This window comes from Rhipicephalus sanguineus, chromosome 2 (genome assembly GCF_013339695.2).
Source record: "Rhipicephalus sanguineus isolate Rsan-2018 chromosome 2, BIME_Rsan_1.4, whole genome shotgun sequence".
NCBI classification, from domain to species: domain Eukaryota; kingdom Metazoa; phylum Arthropoda; class Arachnida; order Ixodida; family Ixodidae; genus Rhipicephalus; species Rhipicephalus sanguineus.
Genome location: NC_051177.1, coordinates 206,498,602 through 206,525,067, shown reverse-complemented (window position 1 = coordinate 206,525,067; position 26,466 = coordinate 206,498,602). Strand labels below are relative to the sequence as shown.

The 26,466-nt window shown below is 46.1% G+C and overlaps 1 protein-coding gene and 1 pseudogene across 1 annotated transcript; both read left to right on the top strand.

Annotated features, from left to right (window-relative positions):
* The first annotated feature begins 3,180 nt into the window (after nucleotides 1-3,180).
* Nucleotides 3,181-4,170, top strand: LOC119382198 (uncharacterized). The gene has a single exon (XM_037649914.2). The coding sequence runs from the start codon at nucleotides 3,196-3,198 to the stop codon at nucleotides 4,168-4,170; it is 975 nt and encodes a 324-aa protein (XP_037505842.1). The 5' UTR covers nucleotides 3,181-3,195.
* A 2,233-nt stretch (nucleotides 4,171-6,403) lies between these two features.
* Nucleotides 6,404-7,581, top strand: LOC119381454 (uncharacterized; annotated as a pseudogene).
* Nucleotides 7,582-26,466: the final 18,885 nt, after the last annotated feature.

Here is a 26,466-nt window from a genome sequence, read left to right as displayed (position 1 = left end):
TCGACTGCGACTCTGCATTCGTCATCACGGATAAAATTTTTGCGAAAATGGCTTCAATTTATGCTTAATGCAGTAACCAAGATTTCGAGTGCAATTGTCATGTCGTAGCCTTATTTTTCTTGTTGGAACTTCTAGTCACTTCAAGAAAAGAAACAATTTCACCGAAAGGCTTTTGCATTTAGTCATTCAAATAAAAATGTGGAAGTGGTTTGCACACATGCGTGGCTATCTTTGGCTACCTTTTCTGCCCTGGGTTCCAGTTGGCTACATTTTGGCTAGTTTTTCCAATTTTCTAGCTATTTTTTCTTTTCGACCTGGCAACGCTGCTCTCAAGTATACTGTATAAGGCCGCTCTGCAACATTTTGTCTACTTATGTTTTATTTATCTTTTTTTTTGCTTGCGGAAACAGCTTTGATTCTGACCAATGCCAACTGTTTCCCATTGTTTTCTATGCAGAATAAATATCATTGCTACTGGGGCAGTGCGCGATCTCGGAAAGCCGTCCACTTCAGGCGTAAACGTAAGAATCGGCATCCGCAAGAACCTGACCATGTACGTGTTCGTCGCGGATTACGGCTCAGCTCCTGTTGCGGCTCCATTCGCCCAGCTAGTGGCCACGGGAAGCCATGCCTACATCCCACGGTTCACGCCAAATTTCAACATTAGACGCATCCAAATTGTGAGTATACACGCTATGCTACTAATGCAAACTTCATGACACATCACGTCTTTGAGTGCGTTTGTAACACTCAGTTTCTTATTTGAGGCTTTCATGCCTGTTATTACTGATATGACGCAATGCTCTACGATAACCTTATGTGTAGTAACTATAGCATACCTCTGGAGCGGAGAAACCTACCTTACGTTGTGGTACAGCACATGGAATACCAAAGTCAATAATAGTAGGTATACTCCTAAAAAAATCAGCAGTTGCGTGTACGAATGCAACCGATGAACGAAGCTCCTTAGAAATGGGACACAAACGACTGTGTACTTTTTGAAACTGTTTATTGCGCCGCGCGCGTTCTTTTTGGTTTTTTTTTCTTTTCGCAATAAGACAATGAAACGACGTTTCATTGTCTTTCTGCGCCGGCGCCGCATCTATTTTGCAGGAAGCTTCGCGGCAATGGCGGGGTGCGGGCCGTAGGATCTTCACTCCTAAAAATCAGTTCTACCTTTATGCAGACATTTTGTACACATCCTGTCACGTTCCTGCACAATCGACCGTTCTATACATCGAGCAGGGGCGCAGCCAGAAATGTTTTTCTGGGGGGGGGGGGGTTCAACCATACTTCAGGTATGCTCGTGCGGGCGTTTGAATGTGTGCGTGTATATATACGCGAGCCAAATTGAAAGATTTGGGGGGGGTTTAACCTCCCTCCCCCTGGCTATGCCCCTGACACTGAGTATGTAGGTCTTCTGCATGTGTCTTTCACGTAGAACTGATACTGCAAACTTTTTGAGGTGCCACTACACAGACATTGCGCTGCCTTTGTGCAGTTGCCATTTATTTACCTTAAAGGTCTGTAATTTCTGTATACTGGTGTTCTGTACGCTGCCAGTGGGGTGCAGATGTTAATATTGAAACGATACATAACGAAGTTGCTTTCTGTGCTACCTTTAAATAAATATTTTTTCATATATGCATCACGTCGATTACAAAAGCACAGGTCTTGTCGGCGTCATTTTGTGAGCCATAATATTTGAAAACAGTACAGCTCCTCACGCCTTATAAAAGTATTCATATTATTCTGATGTTTTTTGTTTACTTTCTTCGTTTTCAAGAGACCTTGCGTTGACATGCACCTTACTGGCATATGCGCTGTTTGCTAAGAGGCTACATCATTTCAAGGCACGTGAATGGTGACTATATGCAATGACAGCACCCTTACTTGTTGTGTGTCGTGTATGTATGGACTTCAGGACGACTTTCGAAGTTTTTAATTTGACTTTTCTCAAGTGTTCATATATGCAATGCTGAAGTTTCGGTAGTAGTTTAAAAAAACGCCAGGCCTGCGCTGAAACCGCAGCACAGTCACAGCGAAAACTGGAAGAGCGGCGTTTCTAGAGCCCGTTCTAAGCTCCCTTAGGGCTACTAATACAAGTTCACTAGAAAGGTACCCACTACGCCATAAATCACAATTTTTGTGAACTTGGGAAGCACCTACTAAGCCATTACTCGTCATTCTGCGCGGAAGCGAGGCACCACCTACACGTCTGTAAGGCCTTGTGTGCAATTTGTTGACGCGACGACTGATGACGATGAAGAATTATGGTTCAGCCCTTTGTAATGGGTTGGAAGCTTTAAACGGCCCACCAGTAATGTAATTTGCATTGGGTGACGCCCGATCGTTATTTCCCTCTCCCGTCATGCTGTATAACATATGTTGACGTGGGAGAGAGGCGGGGGGGGCGAAGAACTTTATTCAGACCCCGAGGAAATGGATCATGCACTTATGGGCTTCCTTGGCAACCAATACAAGTGCACTTGCGAGGAACCCGCTACGCTACAAATCATTGTAATTTTACTGAGACCCCGAGGAAATGGATCATGCGCTTATGGGCTTCCTTGGCAACCAATACAAGTGCACTCGCGAGGAACCCACTACGCTATAAATCATTGTAATTTTTGAGAAGTAGGGCAGCAGGCACTGTGCCATTTTTCGTCATTCTGCGGAGAGCCGTCGTACCTGCTGAGCGAATGTAAGACGTTATGCGCACTTTGTTCATGCTGTGCCTGATGACGATGAAGAATTACGGCAGAGCCCTTTGTAATGGGTTGGAAGCATTCAACAACCTACTCGTTCCGCAATTCGCATTGTGTGATGCCTTGTTACAGAATTCGCGTTGTGCGACGCTTGGTGCTTATTTTACTCTTCTATCACGCTATACTACATATGCTAATGTGGTTCCTTCCCGACATGAAACCTGTATAGGACCTTTTGGCAAAGCAGTTTCAAGCACCGGCATGGCTCAGCGTATCGGCCACAAGCCGAGGATCATCGACCTCGTTTCTTGATGAAGATACACGCTACAAAGTCGTCCTGCCACGTCTACCAACCGGTAACGATGTCTTGAATTCCGTTTTCCTTCATGCAGACTTGGGTGGTAGACCGTACCGAGCTCCAGACTTCCGTGACGCTCTGCTTGAAGTGGTGACTACTGCGGACGTTATAGGTGTGGGACAGTACCAAATGAGCCATGTGTGGATGGTTACCTGCGCAAGTAGAGTGGCGAAGCAGAAACTTGTCACCCGTGCTGAGCTTTGTGTAAAAGGGCGGAAGTGCATGGTGATAGATCCGGAGACCAAGGATATTAAACTGAAACTCCTTTGGCTACCACCTCACCTAGAACCTCGACGAGTTGAAGAGGCATTTCAAGCATATGGTGTGGCCAAATCTATAGAGAGAGAGACATGGAGATGTGCTGGTATGGAGCAATGGATGACAACGAACCGGGATGTTGCCTCAGAGCTCAAGGATGGCATCACTGTAAGCTCAATACCACATATTATGTCCATCTACGGTCATCAATGCCCAGTGCTTATTCCTGGTAGGCCTCCGCTGTCTCTTCGTTGCAAGCGAGTGGGACACGTTCGTCGACAGTGCAAAACACCGCGGTGCTTACAGTGCCACCGCTTCGGCCATTTGTCGGATGCTTGCGTGTCGACTTACGCAAGCAAGCTTCGTTCTGGCCAATCTAGCACAGAAGAGCCTCATCTGGACCATCTTATGGATGCTACAGAGGTGGTCGACGCATCCGGAGAAGCAGCAGGTGTCATCAAAGAAGATGAACAGTTGACCATAGAGCCCATGCCCAGCAGTCACAATAGCGCAGCTAAAAGCACAAGTGAAGACACAAGAGATGAGAACGCTGTCAGCCAACATGGCTCGGAAAACCCAAAGGAAAAGCCTCCAGATGACGAAGACGAAGAGGCAATGGATAGCAGCCAGACAAGGAAACGCCCGGCGCCGGAAAGTGATGAAGCAAGAGCGGGTGCGTCAGACGCAGCAGAGCAAGCGCCCTCATGTGGACAACGTGCTGTCTCCTTTGGTGGTGGAGGGCCGCGCCGTCTGTGCCAGCGTTCTCAGGAAGGTGCCACAAAGAAGTGCAAAGGAGGTAAAGCCACAAGTTCGCCTGTGGCTAAAGGCGATCAACAAAAACTTTAAGTGAGCAAAATGGCTACCGCGCTTACCTTCCCCCTATGTGTAGCGACACTCAACGTGCGTGGCTTGAGAAATGTGAGGCGTCAGCGGCAGTTAAACTACGTGCTTAAGCAGCATGACGTTGACGTTGCTGCAGTGCAAGAAACTAAGATTTCATCGGCTCGTGATGCCAACTTTGCTCTGGAAACTTTTCCAGATTATGTATTGTACATTAGCCAAGCACGTGGTGTTCCCGCTGGATGCTTTTTTATTAGTTAGAAAGCAGTTGAGCCACTCTTTGATGTCGCTGCATGTTGATGGGGAAGGCAGTCTTATTTGCTGCGACATCTCTTTTCATTATCATAAATGGAGGTTTGTTTGCGTCTACGCTCCCTTAAAAGTGAATGAAAGGAAGGCTTTCTTCCTGTCCTTAGCCTCGTTGCTAAACACTGAGACATTTAATTGTGTTGGGGGACTTTAATTGTGTTTGTGACTCTAGGGATCACTCATATTTAACAAATCGTTATGATGCAAGTGCCGCTTTACTGCAGCAGTTAATGAATGACCACAATCTAATAGATGTGGGAGAGCATGCGCCTTCCTCGTTAAGGTTTACGCACTTTCAAGGGGTCTCTCATGCTCGGCTTGACCGTGTGTATGTCTCTATAAGCCTCTGGTCTCACGTTCACAACTATGCTGTAAAGCCTATATTTTTCACAGACCATTGTTTAGTAGCTGTTTCATGGGGTCCCCGAAAATTTCATAAGGTTCCTCCAAACTGGGAATTATGGAAGCTAAACGTACAGCTCTTGCAGGAAGAATGTTTTGTAAAAACAGTCAAACAATTACTCCATGAGGTAACACAATATCGGCAGCTGCCAATTTCTGCTCAATGGGAAATGTTCAAAGAAAAAGTTAAGTACGAAGCGATTGGTATCTCATGCGAGCTAGCCCAAAGAAAAAAGGCTGAAAAACATTATCTTTACGATTTACTTAATAAGCTACATGCTTTTGAAAGCCAGGAGCCGGGATTGTACGGGGATGAAATAAATATAGTTCGAGCACAAATACAGGAACATGATACGGAATCATACAGAGGGGCAATGATTCGTTCACGTATTATTCGTTTCACTGAAGATGAACCCACCAAAAAAGCTCTTGGGGATGAAAAGCGATACGCGCTTTCCAAACAGATATTGCAAATTGAATCATGCGGTACCATATGCACAGAGACACAGCAAATAAGAGCCGCATTTGAAGATCATTACAAGAACCTGTTCACTTCGTCCGAGTTTCTGGATGACTACGAAGAAAAAGCTGACCGTTTCATTACTCTAATGCCACATTTACAGGAGGATGATCGGCTCACCATTGAGGGGCCTAAAACTAAGGAGGAAATTAAGTTTGCAGTCGGAACATTGGAGAAAAACAAAACTCCAGGTCCAGATGGCCTTAGCGCGGAATTTTACCTCAAATTTCAAGAACTTCTCATTCCTTTTCTTGAGCCACTTTTTAAAGAAGCCTACGAACGTGGCGAACTTCCTCCTTCTTTCTATCAAGGACATACAACTTTGATCCCGAAAAGTACCGACAGTGAAGTATTAAATAGAGTAACTGGATATAGGCCGATATCTTTATGTAACGTCGATTATAAGATATTTGCGAAAATACTCACGAACAGGTTGCAAACAGTGATTACTAAATGTGTAGGTGCCCACCAAACATGTGGCATTCGAGGCCGCTCTATACAAACGAATATTCATATAGCACGGTCAGTCCTTGAGTGTATTGATGGTAGCATGAATCAGGTAGCTCTTCTTCAGATTGACCTTGCTAAGGCTTTTGATAAGGTACGGCACGATTTTTGTTCCGACTGCTAAGACATCTCCAGTTAGGAGATGTATTGTACAATGGCATATCGCTTTGTTATAAAAGGTGCACCACAAGATTAATTGTGAATCGTACGCTTTCAGGTATCATAGAGGTAAATTCGTCAGTACGTCAGGGGTGTCCGCTCTCGCCTTTGCTTTTTGCAATATATTTGGAACCACTTTGTTTAAGTGTGCTGTTTAATTCTGACATTAAAGGATATACATATCAAGCCGAGGAGATTAAAATTCTAGCTTACGCAGATGACATTGCCTTCTTTTGCGTTGATAAACCGAGTGTCCAGGAAGCAGTAAACACTACTATGCGTTTTTGTGAAATTTCCGGAGCTAGTATAAATTTCGAAAAAAGCAGAGGATTCTGGCTGGGCATGTGGGCTCTAACACCCTCGGTATTTGCAAATATTCATTGGGATGACACTCCGATCCGTTATCTAGGTGTGCCTCTTGATAACTACCGTAATAGTGGTCCTCATTGGACGTCCGCGTTAACCACTATCCGTCGCAAGGTGTCCACTTGGCAAGGACGCGACCTTTCCGTTTTCGCAAAAGCTAAAGCATGCAACATATTTCTTGCTTCAAAGCTTATCTACATTTTACAGGTATTGCACTGCTCTCGAGTACATATTCAGGCATTTCACAGAATATTTGCCTGCTTTATCTGGAGTTCATCAAGGGAAGCCATGAGAAGGGAGAACCTTTTTCTTCCGCTTGAAAAGGGTGGGCTTAGTCTTGTGCATTTGTTTGTGCGACAACTGGTGATGCGATTTTTCTACCTTAAGGATGTCTGCCACCCGTTTCTTCTGGCTGTTATACGAAACCGTCTTTCTCACCATCTCCCTTTTCTTTTTGTCACAACAAGAGTGGCGAAAGAATCGCAATTATCGGGTTTCTTGAAAGAGATTGTCGACACTGTCCAGTTTTTGAAAGCCAGATTCACGTTAGAGTACTTGTACAACGTGGACAGAAAGACGCTAACCGCCGCACTTGTAAACACCCTTTTCCCTGAACCTGTTTACCGACAGCAATATTTATCTCATTCTGGTCATGATGTATTCTGCCGTGTACGTAAAATGTGTATATCGCCAGCTGTGAAAACGTTTTTCTTTAAGCTGCACACATCCACTTTACCTGTAAAGACATGGCTTCATGAAAAGGGATATACGTGCCCTGGTCTGTAAATTGCAGGCTATGCAACGAGCCTGAAACAATCGAGCATTGTTTTATTCATTGTCGTGATGCATTTCATTTCTGGGACATTCTTAAGAGAACCCTCAGAAAAGAATTTCCAATTACATCGCATGGTGTGAGGTTCCTGCCGTTCAAAAAGAGCATCAACAATAATGCACCATATGATTTAATCATGCTGCTATGTCTATATTCGCTATGGAGAAGCCGCATGATTGACAGACATGCTGAGCCACCTCGCTCGACACGGTCTGTCTTTCGGGAAGAAGCAGCTAACGTGCGTAGTGTTGCTGAGACTTTTGATCCGGTTCCGGCGTGGCTTGGCCTTCTGGACGTGTGTGTCTGTTTACCGGACTTTTGAAGATTCCTTGGACTATGTGAAATTATGTGTGTTTTGTGCATATGTGCATGTGAGTGTAATTCTAAAGCGATGAATTATGTTGTAATAGATGGCGGCATTTGATGACATTATTACCATGCATTAAAGAGAAAAAAAAAACCGGCATGGCTCAGAGGTTGAATACTGGGCTCCCACGTTCCATCCTCGTTCCATCCTGGAATTTTTTTCTTGTTTTTTTTTCTTATTTCGAGCGATAGTGGTTACGGACACCGGCGGCTGCGGCGGCAGACAACTAAGGCGCCAAAAACGGCCGGTGAAATGATCTCATAACAGCTTTCGCTGTAAAAGAACTATCATGTTCAGTTCGCCAATTTGGCGCTGTAAACGTTTCCGTAAACGTTTCAAAGCTTTCCCCATACCTGTGCACTCCTGCTTGTAATGTTTCGCTTTCTTTTTCTTTTTGGCAAGTTAACCTTAGCACGGAAAATTCGTGTAAGCAATTGACTCTAACTGCAGCTACTTTTAGCCCGGCCGCGGTGCTCTAGTGGTTACGGCGCTCGCATGCTGACCCGAAGGTTGCGGGTCGAATCCTGGCCGCGGCGGTACATTTACGTGCACGTTAAGGAACCCCAGGTGGTCGAAATTTCCAAAGCCCTCCACGGCGTCTGTTATAATCATATCGTGGTTTTGGGACGTAACTCCCAGATATTATTAATGCAGCTATTTTAATTACAGTACAGGCTAGGCGCAGTTTCTGCCAAACAAATAAATTCTGGATGGTAGCAGGGACCTGACTGAAAGATATAAGAAGGTCATTAGAATGCATAGAAATGCAGCGTACCAGTAAGTACATTATCTGTGTATTTGGTGCACAAAAACCTCATCAATATTTTTAGGGAAGGGTAACGGCGCCTACAGAGGCCACAAGCGCTGAAGTTTCTGAGAAAGCACTTGAAATGTACGACAAACAGAATGTATATTTCACAAAGGGCAACATATTCACGCCAATCGCACTACTCCACAAATTCACAAGTTATGTGAAAGCGCGCGCGCGCGCACGTGAGTGTGTGTGTGTGTCGCTGGTTTCGCTGGACATGCACTTCAAGCGGCGCGTGCAGGAAAACATCTTTAAACTTATAACATGATGTATAGTTGAATATTGTGTGTTATCATTTCAATTTCAATGTATTCTGATTGTGGAATTGAAACTACAAGCGTTCAGAACGCGCGCATGTTCTGAGTCTTCCAACGATCGCTGCTTACAGAGTATTTCTCAACAAAACATGTCACTAGGCGATACAAGGTTATAAGTGTACAGTCATCCTGACCTATGGGCAAAAGCTTTAAAATTGTCCTGAACCATTTTTTAAAGAAATCATCCAATGAGCTCAGTATTGGAGATAATGCCTCAAGAATCGATTGCCGCAAAAATTTCTCTATTCCGTCAAGAACGAGTGGAGTGACGGGGATTTCTCGCACGCTTCAGGCGCTTTCTCTCTTTTTTCGTCCCGACGAGCACGCCACAAGCTACACACAGAAAGGACGGCACGGGGCAAAGGAGTCAGGGCGTTGAGCGCGCGTGATGAAACGCGATCGCTCTCTCCCGTTGTGTTTCCTGTGTGGCTTGATGTGTAATGTTAGCAGACTATGGAGCACCGTGCCGGCACGTGGCAGCACGCCGTGGCAAGAAGCGAATTCTTACCAAAACGCCGCTCTTGGTTTATGTACGCTATGGGCGATGGCCGCGATCTGCTGTGTGAAGACATACAGGAGGCGCTCTGAAAACCGAAAAAAGTAAGGTCAGGCCTCTGCTGAAGAGAGCACACTTGATCAAGTTGCAACCTCGCGCTCCGCTTATAAACGTTTCTTCCAGCGCACGACGGCACCATTTGGCTGATCCATTCAAAGCAGCGCCTGCTTTAAGCAGGATATGTTTGCTCATCAATCCTGAGGGATCGCTCATCACCCCTTTGAATTAATGCATTGAGGCTACGGAGCCATTTCGTGAAGTTTACAATCGCTACTTCCAGCCGTGCAATAACGCCAAGGATGCCACTGCTGGTAACTGCTCCATATTATAAAGACATGAACTATGTAATATTTATGCACCTAATTCTCCCCCAAATGTGGCCACCCATTTATTAACGGCGGCGGTGACCGAATTTCGATGGAGGCAATATGCTAGAGGCCACTTAGATTTAGGTTCATGTTAAAGAACTCCAGGTGGTCGACTTTTCGGAGCCCTCCACTACGGCCTCTTTCAACCATATCTTGGTTTCGGGACGTGAAACGCCAACAGTTATTATTAACACACATTCAATATTACGGCAGCTAGGTCCAAAATTCCGGAAGGGCACTTTTTAATCGATAATCAATATGTGCAAGTAAAAGTAACGTCTATCAAAATTTATGACCAACGTCTCACTCCTGGCTGTTCGACTACTTTATAGTAACTGCAAACAGTGTTCCACTGCGACTCATGTATATAACGCGCTCGATTCCGTAAGGTTCTGTTGTTTCATTTGAATAATCCGAGTGTTGAAAATTTTGTACTGCGAAGTGAACTTTTCAGACTGATCGTATGTAAAACGGATGAAGTCCAGCGGGAAACACAGGACACACTGAAAAATAAATAAAAAGAAACTACGGGACAAGGTAATAGGACAGGCAGGACAGGCTGGCCTCTGTGTACACGGAGGTAACAGATGGTTTTGAGTGCTTTTAACGCGATAGCGTTAGAGCCTTCGTTTCGCAGAAATTTGGGCGTCAGCGCCGTTGTCGGTGTCATTGGCTGTGAGCGAAAAATCGAAAGATGCAACTAACATAAATAATAAAATTTTTGGTACTAGTGAGAATCGAGCACAGGCCTCATGCGTGGCAACCAGGTGCTCTACCGCAGAGCGGCGCCATTACTTGAAACTTCTTCGGAAAAAAACACTGCATGAATGTCATGTAGTGGGAGGAGTCTACTTAACGCATGTAATATTATGTGTCAGAAGCGTGAAATTGCGCCAGGCGGCAAAACGTGTGAATTGCGCAACGAGTTGGTCTCTTAAAGGCGCGCCCATTGCAATGATCTCAGCCATAATTCAACACCACTGTCAGCAACAGCACCAACGAAGTGCGCAGATGCGCGTGGCACCTTACGGACGCGTAGTGCGTACTTCGCCGATTCGCCAAAGGAAGAATTCTGGCGTAGTGGGCACTTCGCAACTGTACTTGCAGTAGGCATTCTAGGATAGTTTGGAAAGGCCTATGTTTCGCGCACAGACGTCCGTTTCCTTGCGGCACTGTTGAGGCGTCCACCGAGAATCGAAGCCAGGCTAGCAATTGAGAAGGCGATACGCACGGGACCTGGTTACGCTATCGTGTTCTACTCTTGAAGGCGAAGATCGAGCACCCTGAAACTTTTTTTTTCGCGTCTGTGCCAGCCTGTCCCTTCGTTTTGTGTTTACTGTGTCTGGTTTTTCCCGCTGGTTGTTATCCGTTTCACCAATGTACCAACTAGCCCAGTCCAAAGCTCTGGTACGATTCTGTATACTTCATAGAGAACAGACCAACTGCGAAGGTTGCAAAATGTAGGCGACGGCCGGGGGCCGCTATCTTGTTGAAGCAGTGGGCACCTGTAAGCGTTTAGTGACTGATTCGCTTCAAAAAGCGGCAGTGCGGATTTGGAGAAATAACACATATTTTGGCCGGGATTTAGGGTCGTTCCCCTGTTGAAATAAGATGAGGCCTTACTTTTTACGGCGTTCACTATTGTGGATGCACAGCAGACATAGACGTCAAACATTATGAAGACCTGGTGCGCCACTGCTGAAATTGTGGTAGCGGTTTCTTTTACACAGAGGCAACTGATGCTCCTGAGTGCTTCTTGCTGCCCCTTTTAATCTCTGCACTCGAGTTCATACATACAATGTTTCCGCTAAAATATGAGGCCGTGAATGTCGCTTCCCGTACTTATTTTGTTAAGCAACGGTGGGAACGAGGCGTTAACCCAGCTTTGTGGTCTGCTTATGAGGTACCAAAGTGAATCTTGGCACACGTTCATCCTTCAAGGAACACTAAAATAACGGACTAAATCAGTTTAGTTTAGTCAATTATTCTTCGTGAGCTCAATCTTCAATTCCATCATTATACGTTTCTTACCAAAAGGGAATGTGGAGGAAAGTTTCCTTTTATCCTAAATTTGGCCCCGAAATCGCTGCGTATAAATTCCGGTGTGCCTTAATGGTTTTCAGTCCCTTTTTTGTACTTGACCCTATTGAGTTAACAAAATTTTCTGAAAGTCCATTTTAAGTCGCTGAATTTTCTATAACGCGATGAATAAAGTGCGTTTTCGCCGAAAAAAAATCATGTAGGCACCAGAAGACAACATCAATATACCTTTGACGTCACGGTGAGTTGGTGCAGTCAGTTACATCTGGCGTCGCCACATGCATTTCCTTTTTGCGCGTTTTCTGCCTCACCAATCGTCTTCACATGGCAAGAGTGGCGCTTCTGGTTGTGCAAAAAGTAAACTGCAAATTTGCGAGAAATTGATCTTTTTTATTGTCGTGTCACGTAATGTTGGCCCAGACCATGGTTTTGGCTAGGACAATAAGAAACACCCGAAATTTTCTGTGCTGAGTCATCATCGAGAGAAGTGGACAAAGCATCGATGGCTTTTGCGCGCACTAGCAGCAAATCAGACGCACGGCTGTTTGATCATACTTGCCGTTACTGGCTAAACGTAATGTCGGGCTCTAAAGCTTGCTGCGTTAGGTGCCGTGACACAAGACGAAGATGCCAACAGGTCTACTTAAAACCCAAACGCTTAGCAATGCTAACTGGTTACGGTCAGCTTATTTGGGCGGCTAAACCAATCTCATTGTTGTCATATCAAATGCAACAGCTATTCTGGGGTAGAGAACAGATTTCTGTGTCACACTCCCATCAGCCATTTCAGGACAGCTGCGTTGGAACATTGTGTCAAGCCCAGAATGGCACAATAATATGGAAACCGCAGCTGTGCCTCGTTGGACGCATCAGCGCAGCCCGTCACAAGTCCATTACTTTTACACGATGTGCGTGACTGTCAGAATAGAGTCGAAATATACGGCGTAATGGTGCAGCAATTTTAAGATTGCGTCCCTGTACTAAAGCGTCTCCTTAATATCAATGCATTTTTCCACTAGTTGCATCGTCGCCTTTTCGAACTTGTGTACCGTATTTCTGACTGTGTCCATTACAGTTTCCCAAAAATAGTGCAATGCAGCGATTGGTGCATGACAAAACTTGTATTGCTCCAGCAAGACGGGAAACGTTCAGCGAGTGCACTTTGCCTAGCATTGTCACACATTCGCAGCGCGTGGAGCTCTACGGTAAAAACGAAAATTTCAATTTGAATTTAGGATAGTAACAATCTCTGACACCGCCGGCACTGATTCGACGAAAAGTATTACGTTTGTTTTAGTAAATTTTGGAAATGAATGGTTGACTTTATTGCAAAAGAATGCCTACAGAAAACCAGCTTTTATAAAAGGTACTAATGCCGCACTAAAATTTACAAATCTGATCCTTTTAAGCCGGGACAGGACATCAAAACATTGCACTTGATGCAAGCAAGGGAGAGGGGGGGGGGTGGAGTGATTGCAGTTTACATTCTTGTGGGATGCTTCGGTTTGAAACATTTGCATCTATAGGCTGTTGAATTATAGGCGTGTTTAGAGGAGGTTTTCAGGGCCCTAGATTGGGAAGAATTAGGGATAACAGTTAATCGAGAGTATCTCAGTAACCTGCGATTCTCTGATGACGTTGCATTGATGAGTAACGTGGGAGACGAATTACAGCTCATGGTTACTGAACTGGATTGGAAAGCAGAAGAGTAGGTTTGAAAATTAATATGCATAAAACTAAAGTAATGGGGAACAATCTTGGCAGAGAACAGCGCTTTGCGATAGGTGGCGAGACACTGGAAGTTGTAAAGAAGTACGTCTACTTAGGACAGGTAGTAACCGCGGAGCCGAACCATAAGAGTGAAATAACTAGAAGAATAAGGATGGGATGGGGCTCATTCGGCAAGCATTATCAAATCATGAATGGCGGTCTACCACTATCCCTCAAGAGGAAGGTATATAACAGCTGCATCTTACCGGTACTTACTTACGGAGCAGAAACCTGGAGACTTACAAAGAGGATTCAACTTAAATTGAGGACGACGCAGCGAGCGATGGAAAGCAAAATGATAGGGGTAACCTTAAGAGACAGGAAGAGAGCAGAGTGGGTAAAGGAACAAACGGGGGTTAAGGATATCATAGTTGAAATCAAGAAGAAATGGATATGGGCCGGGCAGGTATCACGTCGGCAGGATAACCGGTGGTCATTAAGGGTAACGGACTGGATTCCAAGAGATCGCAAACGCGTGAGGGGGAAACAGAAAATTAGGTGGGTAGATGAGATTAAGAAGTTTGTGCGTATTCGCAATGCCCATAGACTGTCGCGCCGCCAAGCGGAATTTAGGAGCGTCCTCTCGAGGAGGGTTAGTAGACGACAAAATGGCAGCACTACGCAGTCGCTCCCTTGTTCGGCTGTGCTAACCTCAGTGTTAACACGTTGGCAAGGAAGGAACACTACGACTTGGCATGTTTCCTGCATCAGTGAACAAACCGGGCCCTCCGTGACACGAGAAATCTGATTCGTTCTTGCGAGGCGCGAAGTTTTCGTGAAAATAACGTGGCGACTTGCGCTTTCAATGCTAGCCCACAGCGTACGCAACTATCAGCTTCGCTAGGCTTTCTGTAGCCACGTAGGTTAGTTAAATGTTATCGTCTGACATATTCAGTTGAAGCTCACCCTGTTTTACTTGTATATAGCATTGGTGAGTGTTTCTTGTAGTGCATGAATCCCATAACACTGTACGCGGGAGGTCGCGCCGGCTCGCGACGTGCTCTTGTAAAACTGAGCGATCTCAAGTTGTCGATACATTCAAATATGCCTCTATCCTTTGTCAGCAAAGCGCTGTTACTAATCGTGCGAGCGACGTTTCAATCATTCGAGGACGCGTCTGCTCCACGCCTTTCGTGGAGCGAACGCTTTCCACGCCGTCCTTCGCCAGTGTGTTGGATTTCATAGCCAGCGCTGCGCCGCTTGTTTTTGTACGTTTGTTGATAGGTGGCAGCACACTGCAAGCGATTTGCTTGTTGACTGGTTTGAGATCAAAATGTTCTCCTTGCCCAGACGTCTCTCTAATTGTAAACACGGTGACGCGGAGTGGTCGAAGTCGTTCCGCGGAGGAAAATTCTTCAGATTGCTTTCAGCAGTGATGTTGAAAGAAACGATCTTGACGACGAGGATTTTTCACTGGACGTAGAAGACTGTGAAGGCACCGAGAGTGACAGCGACGGTGAACGATCAGCTGCTAACTCACGAGGAGCGAGTTGCACTTCACGTCCCCTCGTGCGTTAATTTTCTTTCACGCTCGTAAGTCACTTTGATTGTATTTAATGTCTAATGTCCTTGAGCGAGATCAAAATAAAAGCATAGTTCCTCTTGTGTATTGCATGTATTAATTATTGTGGTTGTTATGGAGCGCCGCATGCCGCCAGCACGCTCCAGCTCGACCAGAGAAGCGAAATGGCTAGAGCGTTGGAACGTGCAGTCACAGCCACAATCCACGCCTCTCGGCTAACTTCTTCGACGTTGCAAAAAGGATACGTGTGCATTCTTTTCGATATTCGTGTTTCGATCGTGCTGGTCGAGCCTGCAACATGCGAGTGAAGTGAATTGCACACGGCTGCACAAGTAATGACGACGGCGTATTATGTTCGCAAACCATCACCACGTTAAACGTGCGGTCCCGTGCAGCAGCCATGGCGCTACTCGCTGGCGGCCTACTACTGCGGCAAATCCGTAAGGCAGGCTCGGTACAACGTATCTATAAACGTTGGCTCGGTACGTAATACCTCGGAGTGCCGTTCTGCTCATACGTCAATTTTAGTTTATGCAGTTTTATGTAGCACGCACAGGATTTCGCAAAGCATCGTTATTCACGGTAACGGAGCTGAAATATAACGTTTCACACCGCAGCAAATAATTAGGTGGCGAGTACTTAGGACTTTCCATGGTTTGCTAAAGTAGTTTAGTCTCATATCCAATTCAGCACAGCTCATGACTTCATCCGGTGAAAGCGGCACGGGCCGTACGTCCGCACGTACGATCTGTTCCTATGCTAACAAACGGGTTGACCCTCCTCCTGGCGCCATCTTGAAAAGCACGGCGCGCCACCTATAGTTCGTGGGCACTGCGAATAACGTGGCAGCAGAAAGCACAGGACCGGGTTGATTGGCGGAACATGGGAGAGGCCTTTGCCCTGCAGTGGGCGTAGAGAGGCTGATGATGATGATGATGAATTATAGGCTAAGGAGTGGCATGAAAATTGTCTAGACGTCGAATCGAGTGTTCCTTCATCCGTACAGCAATCTTGTCGCGACTTCACACTTTGACGTAGACAAGGGAGTTCAGCGAACGCATCACCTGGCGAAGGCAGTTTGCAGGAGCCTGCGAAGTGGTGCAAGGTGGGGCCGCTCAAAGCGACACCCTTATGTCTTGAGTATAAAAAAACTCGGGGACCCTTAAGCTTCGCCTTTAAGAGTTGAACGCGATAGCGAAATCCGGCCCCCAGTGCGCACTTCAACCACTCAGTGCATACTTATTATAGTGTGTTGTTACACACACACACACCCACACAGACATACACGCGCGCGCGCCATATATCTACAGTATTTGTACAGTCACTGGTACAGGTTTTCGACCTAAAGCAATTTTCTGTGCTAGAGTCGAGACATATTTATCACAATGCCTCGCGGATGGCAGCACATTATCTAATGTTTGCTCTTTGCTTGATCAACGCCTCCTCTAGAAAGGAGCATGGCCTCCGAGGTGGCGGGCGCACGGTGCGCCCGCCATCTCGGAGGCCATAAGAGGAGACGTTGTCTTGATATGTTTTTCGCTAGATGGACATAGTTGCCCATTTTTGGAGCTCTTTGAAAGCTCGTGTGTGTTTTTACCGGCGATGTCTACACTAGTACACTGTAGATGCAACATCCCGGCTTTTTTCGAAGCATGGCGTCGCGAAAAAACGTAGTTTTGTGGCCTCGCCAATGCGTATACAAATCGCCGAATGGGGTCATTTTCATCGTGACACCTGCCGAACAAAATGCGATAACGAGACTCCTTCCACTACATGGCATTATTGTACTGTTTTTTTTTCCCGAAGCAGTTGCAAGTAACGTTGTGGCCTTGTGGTACGACACCTGCTTGCCACGCAAACGGCCCGGATTCGATCCTCAATGCGACCGAAATTTTTATTGTTTATTTTATTTGCATCTTTCTCGATTTTTCGGTCACGGACGATTTTTCGCTCACAAGCGACGTAGCTACGCCGACACCGACAGCGGCATTTCTGCGAAACGAGCTCTTAACGCTATCGCGTTAAAGTGTATCTGAAATGTTACCTTTTTTTCTTTATTATATTAAATAGCTTTCAAGGCAAATCACAATGGTACAATGTGCAACGTACAGTGCTATCAAAATCAATGCGGTCAATGTTCGCGGTAATTGTCGCATCATTTATACTAGTTCTAGCTGCTAATCTATCTTAATGATTACAGGAGACATATTACTGAGAAGACCTCCCGGGGGCTGGCACCAGGAACACTTAATGGACCAGCCTTCATAAACAGCCTCTTAAACGCACAATTACGTTTGTGGCATAATAAAAAGTTTCCATTTACTTCATTTTCTTGTAATAATATGTTTGAACAACAGAACTTCTTAATCTCGAGGTAACTCCGGTGGCATCTGCAAAAATTCGGGTGTGTATGCGTCAAACGAATTGGGAAGTTCCACTACCAAGTACAGCAGGTGCGAGGGAAAGCGACAACAATGGAGGGAGAGAGCAGAGCGAAGGATAGTGATGGAGAAGAGTGTGAAAGGGGGTTGAAACGTGGCGTGGGAGAGAGTAAAGCCTGCTGAAACGAGGCAAGGGGCCAGAAAGGAGGAGGGAGGCAAGCGTTAAACGAAAACTTTGCTCGTTGAAGTACAGACATTTATGGGAATCATATAGTTGCGTTGCGATGGGCTTAAGAACGAAGAAGAAGACAGGGACAATGAAAGATCGAGAAACAAAGAGAACGAAAAAAAAAACAGAAAGAAATAAAGAGATAGGAATACATAGAAAGAGAGTGAAAGAAATAGATACAGAGGCTAAGCTTTGCTTTCCTTGGCTTAAATGCCCCTCTCTAAGCTCCTGTTGTTTTCTGTATATCTGTTTCTAGGCTAGACTTAGCTGGTAGGCTAAGGAAGGCCGTCCAGCTCCGATTCCCTTCAGGCTTGGCACCACTAGTGCGAAAATGCCCAATCTTTTTTTTATTGAACATTAGCCCCTGAAAAGAAGGAATACCCCTTGAGGCACGCAAACTTAACGAGATGTCATGCGGCAATATTCAAACATCTGAACAAAAATTCGTCTGTTAGCGGCACCATATGAACGCAATATGTCCTCCGAGATTCGAGTAAGTATGTAGGACCTAGGAGAAACCGAGCTGCCTTTACCTCGTTGCGGGCTTTGACGGACCTAAAGAATGCAATAAAAGAGAGAGAGAGAAAGGTAGATGAAAAACAGGGAGGTTAACCAGGAATATACTCCGGTTGGCTACCCTGTACGGGGGAAGGGACAAGGGGGTACGAAAGAATTAAAGAGAAGGCGATAGTCGGTAACGACACTACAAAGACACTGTCTAAAAGCATTGTGTGAGACCAGTCTTAACGTATCGTTCAGTCCAGTTTGCCGAAGAAACCGCAGCAACGCCCTTATAGCCGCTCGCGCTGAAGACCGGGCAGGCCAGGGCTCTGGGATTTTGTCCTGCCAGAGGCCGGTTGTCTAGCTGGCCCAATGCGGCTGAGAGGACTGCTCTTTGGGTGTCGAAACGGGTGCGTTCGCAGAGAAGGTGCGCGATGGTTTCGCTGCACCCGTAGAGTTCACACAATGGGCTATCAGCCATTCCAATGGTGAATGAATATGCATTCGAGAATGCCACTCCAAGCCAAATACGGAAGAGTAGGGAAGAGTCACGTCGTGGTGGGTTTGATGGCACCTGTATTTGAAGATCTGCGTCTCAGGCATGTAGGCGTGGACTTGTAAAAGTCGCTGAATTCCACCTGTCTAGTGGTAAATGATGTGCTAGTACACTAAGGCGTTTTGCTGCGTCAGATTTTGATAACGGGATGACAACACTGCTGACGCCATCGTGGGCAGATCGGGCAACTGCATCGGCTTGATCATTGCCCTGAATGCCGCAGCGACTTGGTATCCACTGGAATATTATGGCGTGTCCTTTCCCTATAACTTCATGGTGAACGTGTCTGATTTCGGCAACGACCTGCTCATGTGATCCCTAGCGTAATGCGGAAAACAAACTTTGTAGGGCTGCTTTGCAATCACAAAGGATATACCACGAATCAGGTGGTTCTTCTGCAACAAACTGAAGATCTGCACGAGGGGTTACAAGTTCCACCGCTGTAGTTGATGTTGCATACTACATCTTCACCTGCATTTTGACAGATCTTCCAGGAATTATTACTCGGGCGCGGAGCTACTGGCTGTAACGGAACCGTCGGTTTAGATATGGGCGCCGTCATTGCGCTGCTCACGTAAATGAAGTAGTGTTGCCTGTTTGAGGGCAACCGATGACATTCTTATTAAATTCGAAGCATTTCTTAGCGAACCTCTGGCACTTTGAGCGTTTCTATCTACGTATCTATCTATCGATCTATCTATCTATCTAGCCGCCTACGTCTGGGTGCTCTCATGATCGCCTCCTTAACTTTGTGTAGACCAAAATTTGCATGGGAGGGTAAGAGGATTTGACGAACACTATTGCCGGGTCATGACATGAATAACGTTTAAATACTGTCGCGTACGTCGTCAAACCCTTTCCACTAGACACGTGTGGCACAAACCCGTTTACCACGGGCCGCGGTGTATGGGTATGCGCCTCAGGTGATTGACAGTTTATATCTATCTAGGAACGCCGAGAACAGACATTGGTAACTTAAATGCTAGAGCGTTAAGGAAAACAAAAATCGGCAGCGTTGACTCAAATAATGGAAAGAACGAAAACTAGGATCCCAGCAGGAATCGAACCCAAGCATTCTGCGTGGCAATCATGTATTCTACCACTGAGCTACGCCAGGTCTATAAACTGGTTTGTAAAAACAGCCTACGCAGGCGTAATATCGGTGCAACGTCAATTGTGGTTGTGTTGCTGGCTATCTAATTTTGCAAGAAAGCAATAAACACTACATGGTACTCCTACGATACAGGCGTCATATCATATTAACGTCCGTAGTTCCAGTGTTGGCTCCGCTTTTATAGCAGTCTAATAAACATTATGTTTGTATTTCTATGATCCAGCAAGCTATATTGAAGCATTGCTCGACCCCGGAAGAATACATTACCGAAAGTTACAAATGATATCTACATCACCGCAGCGTAAGGTGCATTTCGTGCACCAGAACGACGCAGTGTCCTCTTCATTTCTTATGAGGCTGGGCGATGGCCTCATGCTGACCGAGGAAGATACCAGACTGATTGACAGCCGCTTTGTAGACTAGGCTACGTAGGCCACATACGCCCAGATAGTTTACGAATACGACAAACACCATCCACTGATGTTGGTCTACGTAGCACTATCCAGGCCTACCAGCCTCGACGGCCTATATCTCACCAACGCGAAGGGTTGCTTCAGGTTTCGACCTGTCGCTGGGTCTGTCGACGAAATGACCGAGACATCCACAAATTCCAACAGCTCTATTGTACCACATATTTCACTACACATGGACCGCTCGTCACCACGATCACGACCGCATCTATATATAACAAGTCATGACCAGCTGCTGGTGCTCACTGATCACGGTGATGATGCCCGTGTTCAAGAACTGTCAAGAACTGTCAAGAGCTTCTTGGACACATGCACACGGGTTGGCCACACGTGCATGCGTTCTCGGGACGCGTATAAGCACTACATATCAGCTTACCGCTTCTGGTGTTGGTAATACCCACGTTGCCATTGGCAGCGTTACCCAACCGTAAACAACTGGTTATATAACACATATGCGGCTCTTCAACACACACACACACACACACACACACAGCGTATAAAATTTATAGAAATCTTTAGCGTGATTTTGTAACGTGTCGCTAAGTGAAAAAAGTTAGGCCACAGTCACGTATACCCGCCGCATGCTTCGCATAACATCGACTCCCACGGTACGTGGGATCTGCCAAAATTCTTTTTTCTTTGTGATTCCTGGTATCCTAAGGCAAACATGCGGTCGCTGTAGGCACTATAAAGGCGAGGACGGTCTTGCTGCACGATTCGCAGCAATAACGTGGCTCAACGTCGTATGTGGCCTTTTTGCAGGTAATTATGCAAGATGGTGGGAAGGTATCCTGGCAAGGTGTCGAATATGCGCCGGAGTGTCAGTGGGTACGTACTTTGACATACGGCGGTCTCCTGCTATGACGATTGTTGTTGTGGTAGACGCACATTTCGGAAGGCCAAGGCATGTCCTTAGAGCTCGGCTTGTAGTCCCTAGAGTGCACGCAGGTTTGTTTTGCAGGCATTTCCCATGACAGGAAGGCAGTGTCCCACAAAGCCGAGAAATAGGACAATGTAGAGCTGCAACATAGGCTTTACTGGTGTGCCCCACGACTTCCCGCCTAGAATTTTGAGAAGGTGCGTCATAGCTGTTAGGCGTCTTTTAATTGCGAAGCATCTTATGGCGCAGTTCAAACCGGTGGTGGTGTGCGGCGTGACCACCCTTACCGCGCATGCGCCAACCCTCTCTACACACCTCCTCTCCACAACCTATTATCCACCCCTCTCCCCTTCTCCATTTTTTCTCCTCTCCACTCCCCCTTTCCACTTCCTCTCTCCCTCCCCTCTCTACTTCCCCTCTCCACTCCCGTTCTCCCCCTCTGAAACGCATGCTCGGCATGCCGAAACGCTGGTTCGCATCGCCACATGGTCCCCTTTAGCGGGAGATGGTGTTTTTTAAATAAAGAATGCGCGGCGTCCATGATAGATTGCGGTCGATGAATGCGCCTAAAAATCGGTACTTCCGGGCCTGTGTTACTGCTTGCCCGTTGATCGTTACAGTGTACGGCGGGCTTTTCTTGGGTGTAAATGCGACAAGAGAGCACTTCTCCGGTGACAGTTGTAAACTTTGCTTTTATTGCGATAGCAATTATATGGACAGTCTCGGCTGGATTTTGCCGTCGCCGTCGTCATGCACCGTATATGTATAAGTATATATATATATATATATATATATATATATATATATATATATAAAGGCCCCAAAGAAAAATAATTCAGAAAAATGCTTCCGAAGCGCGGAATCGAACCAGGGACCTCTTGCTCCGCAGCGAGTGGCGCTATCCACTACGCAACGAAACGCAGATCCTTCACGTAGCTAACGGCGAGCGTTATATACACACCCTTTAGCGCTGGACGGACTCATAGACAGCAGGCGATAATAAGCCTTTCTTCATTACCAGCGAGATGGCGCTAGGAGCCCGACGGGCGTAGACGGGCGCATTTAAAAGTCGTCGGCGAGCTCGCTCGCTGCTTCTTATATTTGCGCATGGGAGAAGCTTGCCCTTCCGCTGTCTGCTCGCGCGGTTTTCTCGTGGCGAGGGGTAGAGGAATGTTTCACGCTTTCACCGTGATGTCCGCGCTCATGTTACGGCGCGTACAAATGTCACTCGAGCTCAGGGACGCCGCTAAACGAACAAACAGAAGATGAGCGCGAACTATCAAGTGTCACAGCTCGACACTTGAAGCACGCTAGTTTCCTTCGCTGCTTTTTCAAATACAACTCGGTCAGCGGAGGAGGAAGGAGGAAGGAAGAAACAAGCGGAAAGACAGGGAGGGAGACAGGGAGGGATATGGTCAGCGTAGCTGCCTTTTGTATCCTGGCTCGTACTTGCAGGCGTGTCACGGCAGATGCCCGTATGCAGATGTCGCCTGCATATACTATCTGGGGCAGACATTTCGTAAAGCCAACGAACACTAGGTTGAATAGCGTAAGGCTTAAAACTAGGGGTGTGCGAATATCAAATTTTTCGAATACGAATCGAATACGAGTATCCACCTTCGAATATCCAATCGAATATCGAATATAAAAGAAAAAATGCCTCCACAGTAACAATATTTTATTTAACATGTAGCTATTTGAAAAAAAAAACATTAACAGCCTGACTGGCAACAAAACATACCCTGCTATCTCCAGAACACAATGTCCAGGCTAGCACAATGCATATCACAACGCAAGGAAATATCACGCCACAATGAAAGTAATGACTAGATGTTATGAAGAAATATGAATTGCTCCACATGATCAGGCAGCAGGCGCTCCCTTCTAGCAGAGACAACACCCCCCACCCTTCCACTGAAAAGGCACGCTCGCTCGGAACAGAAGTGGCTGGTATAGGGAGTTACATGGAGCAAAGCTTTGCCAGACTGGGGTATCTGAAGGTGCCTACAGTCCGCCACCAGTCACGTGGGTCACTGTCTTTCTTCAGAAGTGGTCCCGCATAGTGAACGAGTGGTAATGCGGCACGTTACGGCCGCATAATATTGAAAATGTATGGTTACATGATCGCCAACAGCGCTGCACCTCGGAGATGCACCAGCAATCAATCACACGTATTGGGCGCTCGTCGCAGGCAGATATCGTGCCTCCGTGTACTTACGATGTGTATCGCTCCTCTCGGCAACGTTTTTAGCTATACGAATGCAGCAGGAATGTGGAAGACGAGTTATATTATGCATGATAATCGAATCGCATATTTGAATTTTTCGAATATTCGAAGTTATCGAATATTCGAAACTTTTCGAATACACGATTTTCGAATCGAATACGAATATCTCGAATGTAATTATTCGACGAATATTCGAAACTTTCGAATATTCGCACACCCCTACTTAAAACAGCTCCTTGCGGCACTCCACGTCCTGTTTGGTTAGGTGTGGCACCATCTTCGGTGGCCATGAAAAAACTTCTGCCAGTGAAGTAGCTGCATATTCATTCAAACATTTGACCACCGATTCTGACTTCAGTTAGCGCGTCTATACAAAGGAAGAAAGTAAACTATAAGGCTCAGCGCCGTGAAAGAGCCGTGGAAATCCATGCTTGCGGCCGAAACTCTTCAGGACCAGCGGAAGCTACTGACCCACTTAGGCGTAGGCCATAGCGATGAGCAACAAAGGCTATTATGATTGGGGTGGCTACCTGTCAAGGGGTTGGACAGCATACTGGCTCTTCAAACAGTGAATGTTCGCTTGTTTTCCTGCTCTTGGACATTAAAGATGCTGCTGAAGTTTTAGTTCGCAATGTTATCGACGAATCGCATATTGTGGACGACGCTAGGCGACAGCCCACTGACCCTGACTTTGGCCCGCATTCTGAAGGATCACATGAACGAGTTCTGAAGTAGCCGGTTTCCATGTGCCACCACGTTCACCACGTAAACATTGCACTATTTATAACGCTCGCTTTCAGTGAGGTATGACTTGCCAAGCTATGGCTGCGTGCCGTTACGGAACCTTTGTTCGTTGCTACTTGTAGTGTTGCGATACTAAATTATATATATGTGCGCAGAATTCAGCCTGGTGATCAACGCCCCTAACGTCACTTGCGATTTCGGGCCCTTGCCCTAGTAGCAAGAATTGTTGCTGCAATGTTGTCACAATGTTGCAAATGTTGTTGAATGTTGTGCAACATTTCACAACATTGCGTCAATGTCGTCAGATGTTGCTCAACATTCAACAACGTTCAGCAATGTTCAGGTAATGTTGCATTATTTATGTTAATACAATGTTGTCAAATGTTGACAGACGTCGGCACATACTTGACCACATGGCTAGAACATCGCCGCCGCAACTGCAAAACAACTGCAACTGCAAAACCGGTGTTATTTGCGTGGCATGCACAGTTAAATTTAAGATTTCTCAGCTGCTTGCCCAAAATAAATGAGCCATTGCTGCACTGCTGCCTGAAATGAAAGCGTGCGCGTTCACGTACACAGCGCATATTCAAAATAGATTTATACGATACGTACCTCGTGTAAAATATGCACTTTCATAAATTATCCCACTGACGCATTGATTCTGGCGCACTGGTGCCGCAGGGGCAAGCGGCATATAAAAGTGAAACCGAAACAAAAAGCGGAGCCTTTGCTGATCAGCGGCAGTCCTACGGTTACTGACATCGTTAATGGCCGAGCGCAGTTTCCCGCGGAAAGTTGTTCGCGATATTTGAGGTCTTCGTGGCGCTCAGCTGAAGACTACGAGAATACTGCGTTGGAGAGAGAACGGTAAGTGTTTTCTGGATTCATATATTATAACATCAATTAGGGGCCGGTTAGGGCTCACTCGCAGAATTTTCCGTGGTTTGCTCCTTTTCCTGCCTTGACTCTTTGCTGTATACGGAGTTCGCGGGCGAAAAATGCAGCGGGTGAAGTCGGCGACAGGCAAAAGCGTCGAAGGATAGCTGAAGATGTTCGTCATGAGCTCGTTAGCTGTTTTGAGCACATTTCGCAGCATATTCCACCAGAGCGTCAGACGCTTTCATTAATTGTAAATGTGGATGGGCTTCCAATTTCACGCAGCTCTCGAAGGTAGTTCTGGCCAATACTTGTGCTAGTCAAGGAAAGTCGCTGCTCTTATCCTTTTGTTGCTGCCCTTTATGAGGGAGACAGCAAGCCCGAGGATGTAACTTTGTACTTGAGTGACTTTGTGTGTGAAATGAGTCAACTGCTTGCAGGTGGACTTTTCTACAACGACAAGTCATACTCTGTGACACTCACTGCGTTTGTGCGTGTTGCACCGGCAAGGGCTTACATTGAATGCATAAAGGGGCACACGGCTTACTTTGGCTGTGAAAAGTGCACACAGAAGGGCGTGTACTCCGATATAGATAAGAAAGTAATTTTTCCAGAATGTGACAGCCCTTTGCGAACTGATGAGAACTTTCAAAACTTTCTTCAGAAAGATCATCACCACAGCGTATCTCCTTTGCAGTGCCTATGTGTTGGAATGGTAACACAGTTTCCACTCGATTATATGCATCTGGTGTGCCTAGGGGTAGTGAAAAAGCTGCTGCTTCAATACTGGCTCACAAAAAAACATCTCCTTCAAAAATGCACTCAGACTCAAAGCTCCGTTTGTCTGATATGCTTGTTGCCTTTGGTGCGACAGTTCTAAGTGACATGAAACGAAGGCCCCGGTCGTTGCAGTTTGTGGAACTTTGGAAAGCAGTAGAGTTCAGGAATTTTCTTCTCTATTATGGGCCAGTTGCCCTGAAAGGAAATCTTGAAAAACGTTTCTATGATCATTTCATGAAGCTCAGAATTTCTATTTTCATTCTTGCTTGTGCCATATATGCTGTGCACTATGCTGATGTTGCTGAGAGCCTTCTACAGCAGTTTGTTTCTGAGGCTGGCTCACTTTATGGCAAGGGTATCTACGTGTACAATGTGCATTCTCTCTTGCATCTTGCTGATGATGTCCGACGGTTTGGTCCGCTCTATCAATTTTCTGCATTTCCGTTCGAGAACTTCCTGTACAAGCTAAAAACGCCGGTCAAGTCAAAAGCTCGAGCTCTTCAACAAATTGTCAGGCGCCTTCATGAAGAAAGTTGGCTAAGTGAATCTACTTTACCTGCACCAGATTCTCGTACCCGGCTTTCTGGAGAGCACAGCAGTGGTCCGGTGCCTCCGGGTTTTGAAGGCCATCAGTACTCTATTCTTGGGATTGCGGGCAGTGTGCTGAAGAACAACAGCATGGATAATTGTGTCCT

Coding starts and splice junctions, on each gene's coding strand:
- LOC119382198 (XM_037649914.2), top strand. CDS start 3,196: ATGAGCCATGTGTGGATGGTTACCTGCGCAAGTAGAGTGGCGAAGCAG.